At 45.8% G+C, this 19,709-nt stretch overlaps 1 protein-coding gene across 1 annotated transcript; it reads left to right on the top strand.

The window, feature by feature from the left end:
• The first annotated feature begins 7,344 nt into the window (after positions 1-7,344).
• Positions 7,345-8,497, top strand: LOC306664966 (protein YIPF4-like). The gene is given in 2 exon segments (XM_079146122.1): positions 7,345-8,110; positions 8,113-8,497. Coding segments are annotated over 2 exon segments (729 nt in total). The 5' UTR covers positions 7,345-7,515; the 3' UTR covers positions 8,247-8,497.
• The last annotated feature ends 11,212 nt before the right edge of the window (positions 8,498-19,709 follow it).

Genomic DNA, 19,709 nt, shown 5'->3' with positions numbered 1-19,709 from the left:
CAACTCGGTGCTTCAGACCCCTGCGTCCACAGACACCCACAAACCCCGCACTTGCGGAGGCGTACCTTCAGATGGGAGGGACCGCGTAAGGACTTGGTGCTCTGGACATGAAAGTCCGAGCGAGGGCCGCACGTTCCCTTCGGAGTAGTAGAGCAAAGAAAGAAGAGCTCCACCATTTCCTTCCCCATTCTCCATCAGACCAACCCCTGTTCCTCAGACACGAGCTTCCAGGGGGAGAAACGGGCAGACTTCCTGCCTTGTTGGCCTCGCTGTTTCTGTCCCCTCCGAGGCGAGGGCTCTCCTTGCTTCGCTCTCGCGGGCTCTGTGGACAGCCTGGAACGAGGAATGTCCAGCGCTGGTAACTTCTAAGTCAGGGATCTCCTTTGTCCCGACGGCTTTTTAAATGTTTGCTGAATCTCCCGTGGTGTGCAGATGGCCTCAAAGCCAGGCTCCCCAGCGATTCCCGAGGAGGGGAGTTCGGGCCACCAAACCCCGTGTCCACAGACGATGTTGTTCCCGTGCATTCCTGTCGGCGGGACCAGGCAGGATCTGATTTCCTCTCGCCTACCAACGTCAGCGGAGTATTTCACGTTGCAATAAGAGACTTATTTCTTGGCATTTGTCACAAAAAGAACACCACAGGGTTATACTTCTCGTTGTTGAAGAAACTCTTCCTTCCAAGGTATTATGGTTTGGATCTTCAATGGCCCCTGAAGGCCCATCTGCTCATGGCTTGATCCCCATCCATTAGGAGTTGGGTGCTATTGGGAGGTGGGGGGACCGCTAAGAAGTGGGGCCTAGGGGGACGAAGTTAGGTCCCTGGGGGTGCCTCTGAGGGGACATTGGTCTCTGAAGGGACCCCCCTCCTTCACAGCCATGGTGAGGTTCTATTCCACCCTGTGGGTTCTGTCCCTCTGGAGAACCCTGACCAACACAACTCATAAGCCCTCCCCTGGGGACACAGGTTCCAGCACCTTCCTCTGACTCTCTTCGGCTTCCTGGCTACCATGAGGTAAACGGGTTACATCTACCACACGCTTCTGCCATGATGGACTGTTGCTGCCACAGACCCAAAGCAATGGGACAAGTAACCATGGACTGAAGTCTCTGAAACCGGCAGCCAAAATCAACTTCTCTTTCTTCACGTGTTTACCTTAGCTATCTGTCACAGCCATGGAAAGCAGACCAACACAAGGTGCCGGCGCCGCCCTACGTGCCTGGGGCAGGTGTGGTGACCCAACCCAGCTCACCTTCCCTTTCCCAGGTTCTGGAGCCTGGTTCAGTGCAGCTGCTTACCTGGTCCCGGCCACCTGTTTCTCTTCACTCCCAAAGACACTTAAAATGAGAGGCGACACCTGCAGAGCAGAGTGTGGTCCACCCAAACCGCTGAAAGGATGGCGGTTTTCAGAGGGGACACTGAAGACCTCTGGAATTTCTTTATGTGTCACAAATTTATATTTAAACTATGCCACGTTGGATAGATCATAGATACAGATGTCTTCAAGAAAATATGGTTTTTTAAAGTAATTATTTGCATTTTAAAGTTAATCTTCATAAATGCTATTTAAAAGTAACACCACAACATTATGGAAACTGGAAAACAATTGTGCCACCAATGTGACCATTGGTCACATTTAGGGTGTTTGTGAACTGTCCTCTTTTTTTTTTTTTTTTTTGTCTTCCATGCTAGACAAGTGCTGTACCATTGAGCTACATCCCCAGCTGTCCTTATTGATTATATGCATATTTTTATGGGTGGACTTACTGTTTGACATCCTGTTTTTTTTTTTTTTTTCCCACTCAATATAAGCTGTTCCTATGTACTTTAAGATGTGAATACTTAAAACTATAGTGACTGCCTATTGTCTTGCCTGTTGAACATACCCTAATTTGCTGCTTGAATTGTTCCAGCTCTGGTCATAAGGAGCTCTTTTTTGCTGACTCCCTTTGGCATTTCTTTGTTCTGTCTTTACAGCTCTTCCTTACTTTCTGGTACTACAAGATGCTCCAGACTCACCTTGTCTTTCCACCTCCCCAGCCCTAAAGTTGGCCATTTCTCTCAGGACTCCCTGTTCCTCTTACTGGAGAATGGCATTAGAAAACAAGATCTGGGTGCTTCTTTTGTTAATTTTTCCCTAGTGATTTTTTTCTGCTCAATTTTTTGGACTTTTTCTCCTTTGCTCTTCATTATATTCTGTACACTGGTTTTGGAGAATCATTAGTATCTACTGAGATTGTGTATTTGCGTGTCGTATGGCTCAAAACTTCCATTTCTAGGAATTCACCCAAATGTATGCAGCAAAATAGATGAAAGGAACATGCAGGAAAACCTCATGTGTTGTGCTGTCAGAGTTCCTAGAGGGACAGGACCAATAGAATCACTATGATTAAGAGGGGATTTATTAGATTGACCTATGATCAGAGGCTAGATAGCCCCACAGTGATGGTCTGCAGGTTGGAGAACCGGAAAACCAGTAGCTGCTCAGTCCAAGAAGCTGGAGCCTCCTCAGGGCAAGAGAGACCAATCATGCAGCCCCAGCTGAAGACCAGAGGCCTGGAAGCCACTTGCAGAGCAGCTGGTGAGTCCACATGGAAGGCTGAAGAATCTGGAGTCAGATGTCTGCGGGCAATGGCAACAGAAGAAAAACTCCTGCTCACGAAGGAAAGTGCCGGTCAGCTTCCCCTTCCTCAGCTTTTTGTTCTGTCCAGGCCCCACCCTCTTGGATGGTGCTGCCCACACTCAGGGTGGGTCTTTTCCACTCATTTGCTGACCCTCTGGAACACTCTCTATCTGGATGGTGGCTATGTGAATTAGCTCACTTTGTATAATTTTATCAAGTTGTATAGTTATGCTTTTGTGGGGATTGAAACCAGGAGTGCTTTACTACTGAGCTACATCCCCATTCCTCTCCCTGCCTTTTATTTAGACAGGGTCTTGCTAAGCTGTTGAGGCTGGTCTCAAACTTTCAGTACTCCTGCCTCAGCCTCTCCAGCAGCTAGGATTATAGGCATAAGCCACTGCACATGGAATAACTTTTGCTCTTTTTTTTTTTTTTTTTTTTTTTGCGGTGCTGGGGATTTGAACCCAGGGCCTTGTGCTTGTGAGGCAAGCACTCTACCAACTGAGCTATATCCCCAGCCCTGCATTTTTGGTTGAATAAGTTTAGTTTTCAAAAATTGCTTGAGATTGGCTCCATCTTCTGTGAGGCTCACATTTGCCCATGAGAAACACTCTTGTGAATTTTGCCCAGATCAACTCCAGAGTAGCAGTCCTCTCTCTTCTCTCCCATGATGGAACTGTTAGGTTGCTCTTGCTGATGGGAATGAGGCACCAAAAATCCTCCTCACAAATGCCTCCATCAGCTTCTAACGCTCCCATCATGCCTCTAGTCTGAGTGTGGATCCAAGAGTCACAGAGCCTGTTCTCTGCTGTTTCCTTGTGATGTCATTGTGTTCACCATGTCTGATGTCCATTCATCTGAGCTTCTCAGCTGAAACTTCCAGTTTACTCTCCTCCAACATCCAGTTTTGCACACTGCCAGAATCTTGATTCTGTTGGTCTGACAGGGTCCAGGTAATTTTTAAATAACAATTTCTCAATGGGTTTTTTATGAAGAACATAAATAAATGAATAGAATGGGTTGGCTGAGAATTACTGAACTGAGAACCCCAAATTAGAAGCAGGTACATTTTTGTGTATACATTTAGATTGGTCAGCTCTTATTTTCACATGCCTGCTGCCCATCTCTGCTTAGTCTGCAACAGAACCCTTTCTTTAAGTGAGAGGCCTACTCCATCTGGCTGGAAAGGGAAGACCCAATTCAATGACTTCATGCTCCTCAGTTAAGCACAAATGGTAAGTGTTGGAATTCACTCCTTGAGCTCAGATTCAGGTGACTGAGGTCCCATCTGGTCCTTCCAGGTATCGAGTGGAGGCTCCACACTTACCCCAGTAATGGGGCAGGTCAGGATAGCTGGTGGTGCCTGATCTCCTGCCTGGGCTGCCCACAAAGCCTTCCTGGGCCTGCAGGAGGAAGATACAGAAGTGGTTTAGGACTCCGGAGACTCCAGTCAGTTCTCCCTCCCAAGTAGGAAAGGCTCCATTCTCGTGATGCAATGACCTCCTCCTCATCCTTCCTGTCTTCTGGCAGCCTTTCCACCATCGAGAAAGTGCCGTGAGGTTGAACAGGGAAGAAGAATGAGTGGGTGGGGGGAAAGTCCCAAGAGACTGAAAGGAGAAGGAGAGAGATTTCATTGCTTCTCGAGTCAAAATCCCCACGGAATAAGGTTAGGCAAGAACACCAGTGTAGATCAGAGAGGTGGGGCAGGGAATTCCTGAGCACAAGTCTTATTTCTGACTTCTCCAAGTATAGCCTGGGGGAAAACCTGAGATGCAGACCCTACGTGGACCCCACCAAGTCAGACACAGCGGAGTACAGTGCCTGTGGGCCACAGGTCCCTATGCATTCCTGCAGATGGGCTGAGGGAAGCCACCACATTAGGCCAGCTCTCCACCTCCTCATAAATTCAGCATGGATAGGAAGGTAGTGCCAGGAGGATGGAAGTAAGCACCCAGGTAGAAGGGGCTCAGGGAGTGTCTTAAACCCCAAGGTGGGCATATGTCAGCTCAGGCATGCGTGCGTGCCCCTGTGGGAGAACACCAGGCTGACTAGACCAGCAGGATAGGGAGCTGCAGAATGCAGGCCCGGCTGGGCGCAAGAGAGGAATTGAGACCTTCAGCATCCCCCACCAGGCAGGCCTGGGTACCCATGGGGCAGCTCCAGCAATTGAGTCAGATCAGCCACTCTGCAGAGGAGACAAGTGAGGACACAGAGCAAGTGGTGCAGGCCTGAGACCCCTTAGCAGCTATAGCTTCTTGAACCCTCTGGAGAGAACAGAAGGGGAAGAACACCCCTAAGGAAGGGTGACAGGCTTGGGGGAACTGAACTTCAAGTCAACTTGGTGTCTATCACACTGACAGTGAGCCATCCCAGGGCGCATGTCCAGTGAGATAACCTGGGTCCTTCAGATTGGCATATGATGGAGAGGCCTACTGTGTGTGCGCCAGACAGACCCTGTTCCAGACCCTGAAGTTTCCGCAGCAGTGAGAGAGACCAAGTCTTATCCCTGTGTGGCTCATATGCTTGCCAGGGAGATGGAAATACATTTGGCAAGATGAAAGAAGGGGGTCGTAGTTGAGCTGTTACCACCCCTCTCTCCCAGATTCCCATGTTGAAGCCTTTATCCTCACTGCTTCGGAGATACATAGCCACCTTTAAGAGCAGATTAATTTGAAACGTGTCCTCTAGTGTTGGCTGAATCTAATCTGACTGGTGTCCTCTTAAGAGGAGATTAGGATTTAGGGAGAAGCATTAGAGATGCACATGCAACAGAGGAAAGACCATGTGAGGACACCGGGAGCCGAGGAGGAGGCCTCAGGAGGAACCAGCCCTGCAGACACCTTGATCGCAGTGCAGAAGAGTCAGAGTAGGGGCGCAAGATGATCTGGAGGTGCAGGGAGGGCAGAACCGCTGGCAGGGGTGGTAGTGTCAGGCCAGCGTTCCTGGAGGAGGTGCACAGAGACGAGCTTAAATGGCTGCAGAAGGTTCAGAGGCTGCAGGGGAGTCTGAGTAAAGGGACATGGAGAGTGCGGCCCTGGGGAAGGGCTGGAGAGGTCAGTGGGAGGTGCATTGTGGAGCGCGTTGAATGCCCCAATAAGGGGTCCATGGCTCTGCTCTGCTGTGCAGTGTGTTACACGACTTCTTGTGTCTACCACGGTTTTGAGACCCCCAGCTAAGTCGGGGCTTAGTGTCTAGCAATTCTGCCTAATTAGAAATGAAGGGTAGGTGTGAACATTTATGATGCGCCTTTCTTGGGCTATTTCTTTTTCCTGTCCAATGACTAGCTGTTGACCCTCCAAGAGGGGCGCCCACCATGGGAACCGTGTTTAATCTGGTGGACGCCCTGTGGCTCTTGTTTGATCTGGGTCTAGTTTACATCTGGCCAGCTCTCTATCAAAGGGAGCCCAGCCTTGTGTTCTTCTCGATGCCTCCCCTCCCCACCAGGAAACCCCAGCCTGGGCTGTCCCCTGGTTCTGCAGACCAAAGGTTCAAATCCAATACACAATCATGGTAGGAAGAAGTTTGTACTTACAGATCCCAGGCAAGGAGAGGGCAATGACTCAGAGCAGACTTCCACTCCAAGGTCATGCAAGGCAAGAAAGAAGAGTCAGGCAAAGCAAGAACATGCAGGAGGAGCAGCCCGCCCTGTATGAAGGAATAGGGCGTAGGTCACTTTATGTCTTGAGCAAAGTTCCTGAATGGGTCTAAAGGACGCAATGGGAAAACAAGGAGCCCAGTCTGCTAGGCCAGAGAGATGCCTCTAATTTCTTATCTCCAGCCACTGGCTTGAGCTGTGTGGGTGTGGAGTGGAACTGGAAATTGTGTCAAGGGTGACAGAACCCTGCTCTGGTATGAGAAAGTTAAACATATATTCAGAACAGGCGCTGGGGCAGCTTTCACCGCAGCCACAGGCCCAGGACGGTGCCTTGAGGCAGAGGTGACAAATGCACTCTGTACCTTGTTGGGCATTATGCTCCATGGTGTCGCTATGTATCTTATTGATGTGGGACACTGGGATTTTTTGTGTGTGTGGTACTGAGGATTGAACCCAGGGCCTTGTGCTTGCGAGGCAAGCACTCTACCAACTGAGCTATCTCCCCAGTCCCGACACTGGGATATTTTGACCTTATGATGATGGAAGCAAAATCAAGCCAGGCAGGTGAACATGCAGGCAAGGTTTTTATGGGGCTTCCATTGAGGAAGGGAGACAGCTCCAGTGGAAGGCAGCAGCTAGCTCCCTGCTTGAAAGGAGGGAGCTGTCTTCATGGTGACCTCAGGGGCAGGAATGTGAGTTGGCTTTTGCTGTTCATATCAAACGCTTGGCCTTGTACTAAAGGTAGGTTACTGCAGTTATTCCAGAGCTCACACTCAGGGAACCCTGGCCCTAAGATGTGAAGCGGACTCCAGTTGAGTGGGCCTGGGATCTGCTGTCTCGCCAGGAGCCAAGGCCCAGAAGCACATTTGCCCTCTTTCCCTGTGGAGGTCCCTCTCTCATGACCACTTCTATCTCACATAATCTTCTCATGAATGTTTGTTCAGGAACAGCCTTGGACAATCTAGTGTCTCCTGTAGTGGCATAAGGTAGATTTGGTTCATGACAAGGATTATAAAGATAACAACTCCTTCTGGGGCAAAATATGGGTGGATTTGCCAGAAGTCCCCTCATACAAATGGGGGTCCTGGTGGTGCTTGGGCCGTCGCCACCGGGAGGACTTTGGTGGGGCAGTCTCGGGGCAGCCCGGCGCCCTGCTGCGCTCGTCTTGGGCCTCTGTCCCAACCTGCACCTCTCGGCTCGCAGGCCACACCGTAGCGCGAGCGTCCGCGTCGCTGCGGCCTTGGGACCGGGGCCCAGCTAGAGCCTCCTCCACCGCAGCGGGCTCGGAGGGGCGGCGAGATGCAGCCGCCGGGCCCGCCCCCGGCGTATGCCCCCGCTAACGGGGACTTCACCTTTGTCTTCTCAGCAGACGCGGAAGACCTCAGTGGTTCCATAGCATCCCCAGATGTCGAATTAAACCTCGGTGGAGATTTTATCAAAGAATCCACAGCTACTACATTTCTGAGACAAAGAGGGTATGGCTGGCTTTTGGAAGTTGAGGATGATGATCCTGAAGATAACAAGCCACTCTTGGAAGAATTGGATATCGATCTAAAGGATATTTACTACAAAATCCGATGTGTTTTGATGCCAATGCCATCACTTGGTTTTAATAGACAAGTGGTGAGAGACAATCCTGACTTTTGGGGTCCTCTGGCTGTTGTTCTTTTCTTTTCCATGATATCATTGTATGGACAGTTTAGGGTGGTCTCATGGATTATAACCATTTGGATATTTGGTTCACTGACAATTTTCTTGCTGGCCAGAGTTCTTGGTGGTGAAGTTGCATATGGCCAAGTTCTTGGAGTTATAGGATATTCATTACTTCCTCTCATTGTAATAGCTCCAATACTTTTGGTGGTTGGATCATTTGAAGTGGTGTCTACACTTATAAAACTGGTGTGTTTTGGGCTGCCTACAGTGCTGCTTCATTGTTAGTGGGTGAAGAATTCAAGACCAAAAAGCCTCTCCTGATTTATCCAATCTTTTTATTATACATTTATTTTTTGTCTTTATATACTGGGGTGTGATCTAAGTGTTTCATGAGTAGAAAAAGACAATGTTACATTTGTGTGTAGGCTGGGACTTCTTGCTGAAGGGATTGGAGAAAACGTTGCTGGTAAAATTTCACATGTTGAGATGAAAAGGCAGGTTTAAGGTCTTTTTACAACAATATTTTTTGTATTTAATTAAGCAATTACAGTTATCTGGGATTTTTTGGTCAGAATTCTAAACTGTTTGATTCTTCATATTCCAGTGAATAAAATATAAAAGCATTGTGTTTTTAAGATTGTGTTAATATTCACCTAAAAACTTGTGCCAAAAGCACCTGAATCGGTAATTATATTTCACTTGAGGATAAATTTGACAGCATCCTGATATTCTAAAAGTGCAATTTTTTTTTTAAGAGTTTTCTCCTGCATCACAGATCCTGTAGATATATATTTATATTTATACATATATATTTATGAAATAATTCTTATTATTCACAAAATATATTTCTGAATAGCCTAAAAATTAAAATATGATGCTTAAACTTTCTTTAATTGGCCATTAATCTTTTTTATTTAAAATTTAAAATTTGTTTTTTAAATTGTATGTAATTTTTAAAATAATAGCTGCTAATATAGACTTGGTTTGTGTAGGTATGCTTTTAAAAACCATTTTGAATGTCTAAACATCTGATTTAAAGTTTCTGTTTATCTTTCTGACCAAAGGAGCAAGAGCATATGGCATTCATTAAAATTATTAATATATAGAAAAACAATGATATTTATAGCATCAGTAAATATTTTTAAGTGATACTCCTAAATCAGAAAAGTATGGGAAAAAGATATAAAATCTTGTGGTCCTGAGCAGTGTTATACGAAGTAGAAAAAAATAAAATGTTTCCCAGCAAAAAAAAAAAAAACAAAAAAACAAATGGGGGTCCTGAGCTCAGGTTCTTTGGCTGTGCTGCAGACCCACTGCGCATACAACACCCACGAGGCCCTGCCTCCACGCCATCCCCAGGAGACAGGGAAACTGTGAACACAAAGCTCACCCTGCCTGCGGTGCTCTGAGTGACGAAGTCCTTTGTCTCTGACCCAGGAGTATTGTGTCTTCTGCCAACACCTATGCAGGGCCGCAGCTATCCTGTTAGCTCCTGAGTACCGTAAAATCTCTGGCCCTTCATGGTTCCTGACGTGCTTATGTAATTATGTTCATAATAACATAAAGAATGATGAATATTATTAATGGACATTATTAATACTTAGTAGGTAGTTAAATTACTGATAATTAGTGAGTTTCATTTTATTAATACTAATTAGCAGTTTGTTATAATATCTGACACATATTAGGCACTTCCTGAGTGCTGGACACTGCTAAATATGTCATTCCATTTCATTTCATTTCCACAAGAGCACTGTGAAATAAGAGCTGGATCAAGATTCGGAGTGTGAACTGTCACACTCCAACTGGAGTGATGAACCTGTCCAGGAGCTCCCTCTGTCTGATTGTAACAGGGTGACTCTAACCGTCTGCCTCCATTCAATGCCCAAATTTAGTCAACTTCAGGGAGGTATTGGGGTTGGGGAAAACCAAACTGGAGATCAGATGAGAACAGAGGTGGAGAGAGTCTTGGAACCTCTTGTTTACTGAATGCTTGTGTCCCCAAAGTCCCTATGTTGAAACCTAACTCCAGTGTGATGGCATAGGGGGTGGGGCCTTTGGGAGGTGACCCGGTCACACAGATGGAACCTCATGGAGGGATCAGTGCCGTTAGGAAAGAGGCCCTGGGGAGCTCTCTTGTCCCTTTTGCCATGTAAGGATGTAGTGAAGATGGCCACATATGAAACAGGAAACAGGGCCACCCCAGCCACCCAAATCTGTTCTCAGCCTCCAGAATGATGACAAGTGACTGTTGTTTATAAGCCACCCAGGCTGTGGCATTCTGTTAAAGCAGCCCAGATAGATCAAGGCAGAGCCATGATTACTGTCACAGGCAAAGCTAGTTAAAGCAGAAAGCTGGGGGGAAATGACTGCCTCATACATCTAACCTTCACAGGTAAATGTCCATTCGTTCTGCCTTTTTTCTTTTTTTATGTGAGACCGAGGCCCTTTTTTTTTTGCACTTGAGTCTGCTGTCTGGACTTCTAAGTCACTGTGACCAAGTAACCATGTGAAATTCATTGTTCAGCAGTTTTGGAGTCTCTCTTTGAATAGATCAAGTCGTATGAGTAAGCATCATCACAGCTTTGATGGACTCTTCCCTCTAATTCTTCATCACTGTCCTGTCCATCTTTTATTTATTTATTTTTTTACCTTAAATTTCCTTTATTTTTTCATGTTTTTTTCAATATTAACAATTCCCAGTAAGTGTTTGTGGAAAGAAATAGCTCATTGTAAACACTTTGAAAAAAAACAGGAAAGCATGAGAGAAGACAAAGTTACCTTATAATACTGTCACCCAGAGGTGACCCCTTTAGATTGTCATGTTCTCCTGGAATTTTCTCAATGCACATATAGTCATATAGACAGAATTGTACCAAAGAGTTGTAGATGAGGGCTGTGTGGGTATACATTGCAACAGCCTTGCTCCATGACAACCAGGCAATATTTAGCAACACTCTTGAAAACATTCCTCCCCTTTGACCATGCGCTGATCCTAAACATCAGAGAATTACATATAGCTGCATTTGTAAAGATTTTATATCACAATATTATTTAAAACAGAGAAAAATTATAGAGAATCTAAATGTCCATTTACATGGTTAACTGTTAAATGATGATATAAAATCTGGCCCATCCACCTGATAAAATTTCATGTAGCTATTTCACCCCTTGTTAATAGCCTCATTAATTGATTCATTTATTTCTAGCAATTATGTCTAGTTTAGCTTTCCTAGAAGTGGCTTTCTCTTCATAATCATCTTCTAGTGGCTTCTGTAATATTTAATTATAACAGTATGCTAACCAGGCTGGAACCAAGATCACCAACTCTTGGCAAGTGAGCAGCTCTGCTCAGATGGTAGGGGAAGAGGTGCCCAGTGTCCTCAGGGCTGTGAGCCAGGTGCAGGTACACAACAGAACACGAGCAGCTGCCAGTGTGTTCGAGAAGGAGCAAAGGCACAGGTTATTCCAGCAAGTCCCTCTCCAGAGAGCTCGTCCTGTGCTGAGCTGGAGGCACTCACTGACTCCACAGAAACAGGAGGAAGAAGCACTGAATCTCCCAAACCCGATCTTGAAAATTCAGGATCTCCCAGGATCCTGCCACTGCAGCAAAGCCCACAGCAAGTTGGAACGATGCTGTCAGAGTGCATTCATGATGGCCGGTGCCTGCCCGTTTCTTTTCTTTTCTTTATAAAAACAGGAGCCCAGGATCTTGATACCTGTATAAATGTATTTAAAGACTCATCTAGGTAATGTGAAAATTAGAGGGGATGTTAGTAAATAAATATAAAGCTGCTGTTAAAAAGAAATCCTCCTGTCCTAATCCTTCCTGATCTTAAACGGACCAGCGCAGGGCTATCCATATTCCCCCGTCTACAGGGAGGGAGGGGAACTGGTCTTACCTCGTTAGACCTTCTTCCCCCACAATCATAATTAATAAAAATTGTATTGACTTTTTTGAAAAGTAAAATTCTTCCTTAATATTGGGAATGTGAGGGTTTTATTTGTTTGTTTCTGTTTTTTGTACTACTGAGGATTTAACCAGGATCTCACGTGTGCTAGGCAAGTGCTTTACTACTGAGCCACACTCCCAGGGTCCCCTATTTTGAGCCAAGATCTCACTGAGTTGTCCAGGCTGGCCTCAAACTTCTGATCCTCCTGCCTCAGGCTCCCAGGTAGCTGGGATTACAGGAGTGCGCCACCGCACCCCGCTGATTGCATTTTTTATTGTGAAGGTTCCGCTTTTCCAAAACAATGGTGTTCTCATCATCCTGGCCCGCATGACGAACTCAGCAAACATTTGTCTACTCATTCTTACCTTTTTAGGAGAAAAATAGCAGTTCCTAAAAATTTAATTTAAAATCTCCTGCACATAAACACATTTACTTATGGGACCAAAGTTATTCCCACATAGCATATCCAAACTGAACTGAATCTTTTTGAAGATACTCCTGTTTATTGCATGTTTTGTCTGTGACTTCTGGTCAGCCGGCGGGGGAGGGGGAGCCTGTGTATAAGGCCCATTGGCTGCATTTCACTGCACCGAAGAGTGAGTTGCAATCTGGGGGAGAATGACAGGCCTATGGCAGTTGCAGGGGGAACAGCCTGGGTGATGGCGAGGGACTGGGCTTCCATTTGTCCATCCTTCCTTTTACATGTCCTGTTTATGTGCAGAGTTTTGTTAATATGTATATGATCATCTCAGAAATGTTGGCTGGCTCAAGAGGACTAGTCACCCGGTTGACATTTACCCTTCCCACACTGTTAACCTAATGATGTCTGAAAAATGCCCCAAAGCATAGGAACCACACCTAAGCCCTAGCTCATACCTTCTGTAGGGAGAATCTGCCTGTTTAGAACCACCTGGAAACTTAAACCACAAAAACCTTGGCCCCGTTCCAGCCTCTGCCTCAGGGTCTCGGGCTGGTGTTCTGGTGTCTGGTTTGAGTTTCTGAAATCTCCCCTCCCCACCTGTGTGATTCTGATTTGGGAAACACTGCAACTAAAAGACCTTATGAAGCAGAGTTCCAGTCCTTTGGGATAACTTCAAAGTGCATACCATTTAAATCTGGTTTCTCTGCATCATATGAACTACAGATGGTCCCCGGCTTATGAGGGTTTGATTTAGGACTTTTCAGCTTTTAGATGATATGAAAGCTCTGCACATATTTCAAAATTTGAATTTGGATGTTTCCCTGAGTCATATGTGGTTCAGTCGTTTCTGGTGAGGCTGAACAGCCAGCTGCAGCTTCAGGCAATCCCGCAGCACTGGGGTAATGGCCAGTTCTCCACAGGGGACTGCGTTGCTCTGCTAGGATGTTCAGAGGCTGGGTATATTCAATGTGTTTCAACATAAAATTTTTAACTTGCCATGGTTTATCAGGAGGTGACCCCATCATTAGTGAGAGTGTCTGTATTTTACTGACCAACTGGGGTTCCTTCTATGCTGCATAATTGTGCTGCACCCAAGGCCACAGGGAAGAACCCACCGTCATGGGAGAGTCCTAGTAGGACCCGCCCTCCCTCACGCTGCTCTGTGGGCGACTGAAAGCGGGGAAACAGAAAAGCCAGGCAGATGGCAAGGGGCAGCCTGGCCATAGACACCGTGAGCCCACAGAACCCCATGCATCAGAGGTGGGCTCACCCCTCACTCCTTCCCTCACACCGGCCTCAGTTTGCCTCTTGGAGACTTCTTCCCCCTTCAGCTGCCAAGTACATTTTGACCCACTGCACTTTCATTTCTTAATTTTTAATTGACACACAATAATTCTTCATTTTTATGAGGTACAAGGTACCGAGGTCATGTCCACTCTGACTCTGGGGTTTGGGGGAGCTGAGGCCGGCTCTGTATCTATACATGTATTCCACGTGTAATGATCATATTTGAGCACGCAGCACATCATCACCTCAAACCTTTTGTAAAGCTAGCTTGGGGAAAGGAGAGGGGCCTGCCAGGGTCCCGGTGAGGTGCTGGGTCTCTCCTTTCTCAATCTGCACAGGAAGGCCAAGCCCCGCCTAGCTGAGCTGGAGGTCCCTGGCTCCCCCAGGAAGCTCGAACGGTGGGAAAAGTTATGTGATTCTCCAGCCTCACTATCACTGAGAACAGTGCAATCTGCAGTTTGCAGAAGTCGCCCCTTTGCCTCTGACCTTTCAAGCTGCACCACGATTCCCACCCCCCACATCCTCAGATTGCACTTTTCAAGCTTGGTACAGTCACGCACGTTCTCCTTGGAAGCCTCTCGCTTGCCGAGGTTCAGAGAAAAGATCCTCAGAAAGGAAAGTGGGCTTCAGAACACATTTCTTTCTGCCCCCACGGAGTCTGGAGCCTCGCTCTGTGCACCGAAGGCTTGGCTGACCAGGAGGCAGTGCAGGAGGGGAGGGTGGGGGACCGGGGGTGTGCCCCATTGCTGCCCAGGCATCCAGGCACCCCAGCTCTGAATTTCTGTGGTCACTCACAGCAGTCTGTTGTCCTTTGTTTGTTTGTGTTTTTTAAGGAAGCAAAGAAAGAAGGAAAGAAAGCAATCTTCATGCTTGACTGTAAGGATTTTCATTTTTAGCAATAGGACATAATAATATCTTTTACGGGGATTACTTTTTTCTTTTCTACTGAAATGTTGTATAAGACTTTGCTTTAAAGCAAACTAGTTGGAGCCTACTGTGGTAAAAACAGTTCCTCTCTGGTTTCCTGTCGGCCCTGCAGGATGAGACTCCTGTGACTCTGCCCCCTCCCGTTGGCCCTCCTACCCTGTTAGGGACTAGCCCTAGGTCTCTGCCGCGGGCTCTCTACACGGGTGTAAGGAGGTCTCTGTTCTGCCCCACCTGCCTCTTTTGCTTGTCTGAGCTGCCCTCCCAGCAAACACAGATGGGCAGGGCCAGAACAAGTGTCCCCCAGCAGAGGGGTGCAGATGAAGAGTGTGAACTCTGCGAGGTGGAACCCGGAATGGGCGGGGACAGACTTACCAGAAGGTAGAAGTTCACGCTGCCAACCTTAGATTAAAAGCCACAGGAAACTGAGGTTTGGCACCCTTTTCATTGGGGGTCATTCAGGAATGCCCAAGTTTATCACGGGAGCTGCTGCCAGCCTCCCTGGCCTCCCCACCTGCCTGGCACTGAAGTCTCTTCTGACCCTAAACAGCCATAAAATGTGAGCAGATGAGAAACACCTGGGTTTCTAAATGAGTTGGGAAAGGAGTGACTTAATTTAAATGTTCTCGTTGGTTCTTCTGCAGGGATAAAGAAGGCATGTGGAAGGTGGGGAAGAAGTCCAACAAGGGTTCCAATGGTGTGAGCTCAGAAAAGGGACAGGGACAGGGCGGGATTAACAGTGGTCTCTCATCCCCCTAACGGGCCAAGGGTCTGGATTCCCTTGAGTCTTACTTTGGCCCTCGTTTAGGTATCAAGAGTGCGTGTGACTCTCTTTGTTTTTCTGAGATTATTGGTTGAAAAGCTGAGTGACATGTGTCCATGGTAATGTTCACAAAAGGAGCCAAGCGTTGAGACCACACAACTCTGGTGACAGTGTCTGGGAGGAGTGTTTCTATAACTTCAGGATTTTAAACCCGTAGGATGGAAGTCGGTGCCACACACTCGCTACTCTACATCTTTGGCCTTAAATGTAAGCCAATTCCTTTTGTTTTAGCGCATTATCCAGGCTGTTGAAAGCAGAGTGACTTTAGAATATACAACACAGGGCTTATTTACAGTAAAAATAAGCATTCGCTGAGTGCCTACCATGTGCAAGGCATGGGCTCAGGCTTTACAGACCTGCCTCCCTCGGAGCCTGTGGGTGCCTACTGCTCCTGTCCCCTTTTTGCAGCGTTAGAAATGGAGGCAGTAAAGAGATTAAGTCAAGGTCATCTAGTTACTGAATGTTAAAGCTGTCTTTGAACCCACCCAGTGGCTCAGCATCCAAAGCCAACCTCTCTTAATCATGACCGTGTTTCTAGTTACATGAGAATGTGGTCATATCAAAACAGAATTACCCTGTGTGGCCAAACGTCAGGTAGCCCACCCCTGAATGCTTGCTATGTCTCAGCCAATCACTTGACCCTGCACAGATACCACTTTATTCAATCCTGTTAGCAACCAACAAGAAAGGTGCTACAATGACCCTGGTTTCCGAATGAGACCTCAGGAACTCAGGAAGGCTGTGGGACTTGCCCAAGGTCGAGAGCAAGTTAGTGCTGGAAATGGTGTGCACACCCAGAGTCTGACCCTGGAGTCCCATGGTCTAAAGATGAAGCTGATCTCATATCAATTAAACACAGTCTTCCTGCTCAGCCCATGTTTGAACTGATATGCATTTCTGAGATAATCAACTTGCAGTGAATGAATTAAATCCCATGTCTTGGGTTCCAGGAATTCAAATAGCCTGGGTGAAGGTCGACTTCATTTCCTTGGCCCAGAGAGCTCCATGCATAGCTCGTTAACTAGAGGGACTCTTTTTTTTAGGGCAAAGAAAAAAGTATGGATTTTTAAAATTTTATTTTATTTGTTCTTTTTAGATACATATGAAAGGAGAATGTATTTTGGCATATTATACATACATGGAGTATAAGTTATTCTAATTAGGATCCTATTCTTTTGGATATATGACCAGTAACCCTGGTCGTGTACTCAAATATAAAGCTAAGAAAGTCATGTCTGATTAATTCTGTGGTCCTTTCTCTTCTCCTCTCCCACCCTTCCCTTCATGCCGCTTTGTCTAATCCAACGGACTTCTTGTCTTCCCCTCCCTTGTCGTGTGTTAGTATCCACACATCAGAGAGAACATTTGAGTTTTGGGGACTGGCTTACTCAGCATGAGAGTCTCCAGTTCCATCCATTTACTGGCAAATGTCATAATTTAATTTCTCTTTATGGCTGAGTAATTATTCTGTTGTGCATATATACCACATTTTCTTTTTTTTATTAATTTTTTTTTTATTTTTACAGACTGCATTTTGATTCACTGTACACAAATGGGGTACAACTTTTTATTTCTATGGTTGTACACAATGTAGATTCATACCATTCATGTAATCCTACATGTACATAGGGTAATACTATCTGTTTCATTTCACTATCTTTCCATCCCCCACCCCCCTCCCATCCCATTTTCCTCTACACCATTCGAAGTTCCTTCATTCTTCTCTTCCCCTGCACCATACTGCCTCATTATATATTGTCATCCACTTATCAGAGAAAACATTTGGCTTTTGGTTTTTTGGGCTTGGCCTATTTCACTTAGCATGATATTTTCCAACTTCATCCATTTACTAGCAAATGCCATAATTTTATTCTTCTTTATGGCTGAGTAATATTCCATTGTGTATATATAACACATTTTCTTTATCCATTCATCTGTAGAAGGGCATCTGTTGGGAGAAATCCTAAGTCTTGGCTAGCAGCTGTGAATGTCTCAAGTGTGTAAGGAAAACCTTCGCACATTCACGCCTGTCAGGAATACCTACGGAGAGGAGCATTCTGCTCTGGTCACTTAGGAAAGTAAACAACTGTCCCCAAATTTACTTAGTGTTACCAAGGGAACCTGTATAGGGGCCTGGTGGTCTGATCTCCCATGGCACATTGTGATTGGGTTAAAAGTCTATAAAATGTATGGTTTCTCCTACAATAAACGAGTTTGCAGGTTGCTTGCCACAAGCCTGCTTTTACCCAACTCCCGAGGTCTGGGTTATGACTCCGTCAGCTCTTACCTGCGCCTGAGCTAGCCTGGCACAACCTACAGGCACCTAGGTTGGTTCCATAGTTTAGCTATTGTGAATTGAGCTGCTATGAATACTGATGTGGCTGCATCACTGTAATATGCTGATTATAAGTCCTTTGGGTATAAACTGAGAAGTGGGATAGCTGAGTCAAAGGGTGGTTCCATTCCAAGTTTTCTGAGGAATCTCCACACTGCTTGCCATAATGGTTGTACCAATTTTCGGTCCTACCAGCAATGTATAAGTGTACCTTCCTCCCCCGCCCCCGGCATCCTTACCAATGCTTACTGTTGCTTGTATTTTTGATAATTGTCATTCTGACCGGAGTGAGATGAAATCTTAGAGTAGTTTTAACTTGTATTTTTCTAATTGCTAGAGATGTTGAACATGTTTTCATATATTTTTTGACCATTCATATTTCTTCTGTGAAGTGCCTGTTCAGTTCCTTTGCCCATTGATTGGATATTTAGTTTTTTTAGTTCTTTATGTGTCCTGGAAATCTATGATCTATTTGAGATGCATGTGGTAAAGATTTTCTCCCATTCTGTAGGCTCTCTTTTCACATTCTTGATTGTTTCCTTTGCTGTGAAGAAGCTTTTTAGTTTGACTAGAGGGGCTCTTAATATATGGAAGTGGATCAAGAATATACAGATTGTTCATGAACTTTCTAGTTGTCCTTCCTTGCTGAAGGTATTAGCTGAAATATATCGGCCTCTATCCCAGCCAGTCTGGATTGGCATTTGACTTAGATCACTAAGCCATACCCTGCTCTCTAAAGAAAAGGACTCCTCTTGTTTAACTTAGCTTTGGTTAAGACAGCCTCAGTTTCGTGTGCAAAATGAGATTCGTTCTAGAGTCCCTATGCTCCGGCATCCAGCACATTCACAATCAAGCTGTCTGGTGAGTCTCTGTGAACAAAGCTCCTTCTGGATGTAACAGAACCAAGGGACAATCTCATAGTGCCATGAGCCACTGGTCTGCCTCAGAGTGATTGTTCAGTTAACGTTGACATTTACTGTTGACACCTAAGATATTGCCTCAAACTCAGTAATTTCAAATGATCACCATTTCATTATGTTCATGAATTTTATGAGCCAAGAATTTGGAAAAAGCACAGCAGAGGTGTCGAATTCATTGTTCTACATGTCTGAGGTCTCAGACTGGGAGACTCAAAGGCTGGGGGCAACTTGATAGCTGGAGTCCAACATCATCTCATGGTATGTCTTAGTTCCTTTGTGTTGCTATAACAAAATGCCTTACATTGGGTAAGTTGTTAACAATAGAAATTTATTGCTTACATTTCTGGAAGGTGGGAAGACCAAGATTAAGGCAGCTGTAGATTCCGTGTCTGGCGAGGTCCCCCTTTCTACCTCAAAGGTAATGCCTTGTTGCTGTGACCTCCTATGGCAGAAAGGCAAAAAACTCCCAGTGACCTCTTTTTATAAGGACACTCATCCCATTCATGAGGACTCTGCCTTCGATGACTAGTCACCTCTGAATGGCTCCACATTGTAATACCATCACTGGAAAGGTTAGGTTTCAACATGTGATTTTGGGGGAGACACAGAAATTCAGATCATAGTAAGGTACATTCAGTATCCTGTGTGGTGTGTGGCAAGGACTGCAGGGACTCAAAGATCAAGGGCTGTGACCAGAGATCTTACATGGGGCCCATCCAAGTAAGAGCCTCTTCCCAGCGTGGTGCCTGTGAGTTGGTCAGGCTTCTTTCAGGGTGACTAAGCAATTCAAGTGTGAATATTCTGGAGAACAAGAAGGAAGCTGTGTCATCTTTTATGAAAGTCACAGAAGTCCAATGGTATCATTTCCTCAGTACTATGTATGTTGTCAACGCAGTCATGCCACTTCTTGATGGGGGATATAGTAGTCCATTTTCTGTTGCTATACCAAAATACCTGAGGCTGTGCATTTTATAAAGAAGAGAGTTACTCAGCTCGTAGTTTTGGACACTGAAGGTTCAAGGTCAGGTAGTCTTATCTCTTCAGCTCCTGGTAAGGGCCTCATGGTGGATGGCATTACTTTGGCAGGATATCTGAGAGCAATCACATAACAAGTTGCAAAGCCAGAGAAGGATTCAGGGGTCAGGCTTGCTCTTCTTGTAACAACACACTCTTGTGG

The sequence above is a fragment of the Sciurus vulgaris genome (genome assembly GCF_902686455.1).
Source record: "Sciurus vulgaris genome assembly, chromosome: 6".
NCBI classification, from domain to species: domain Eukaryota; kingdom Metazoa; phylum Chordata; class Mammalia; order Rodentia; family Sciuridae; genus Sciurus; species Sciurus vulgaris.
Note: the sequence above shows the minus strand (reverse complement) of the source record. Positions and strands in the feature narration are given on the sequence as shown.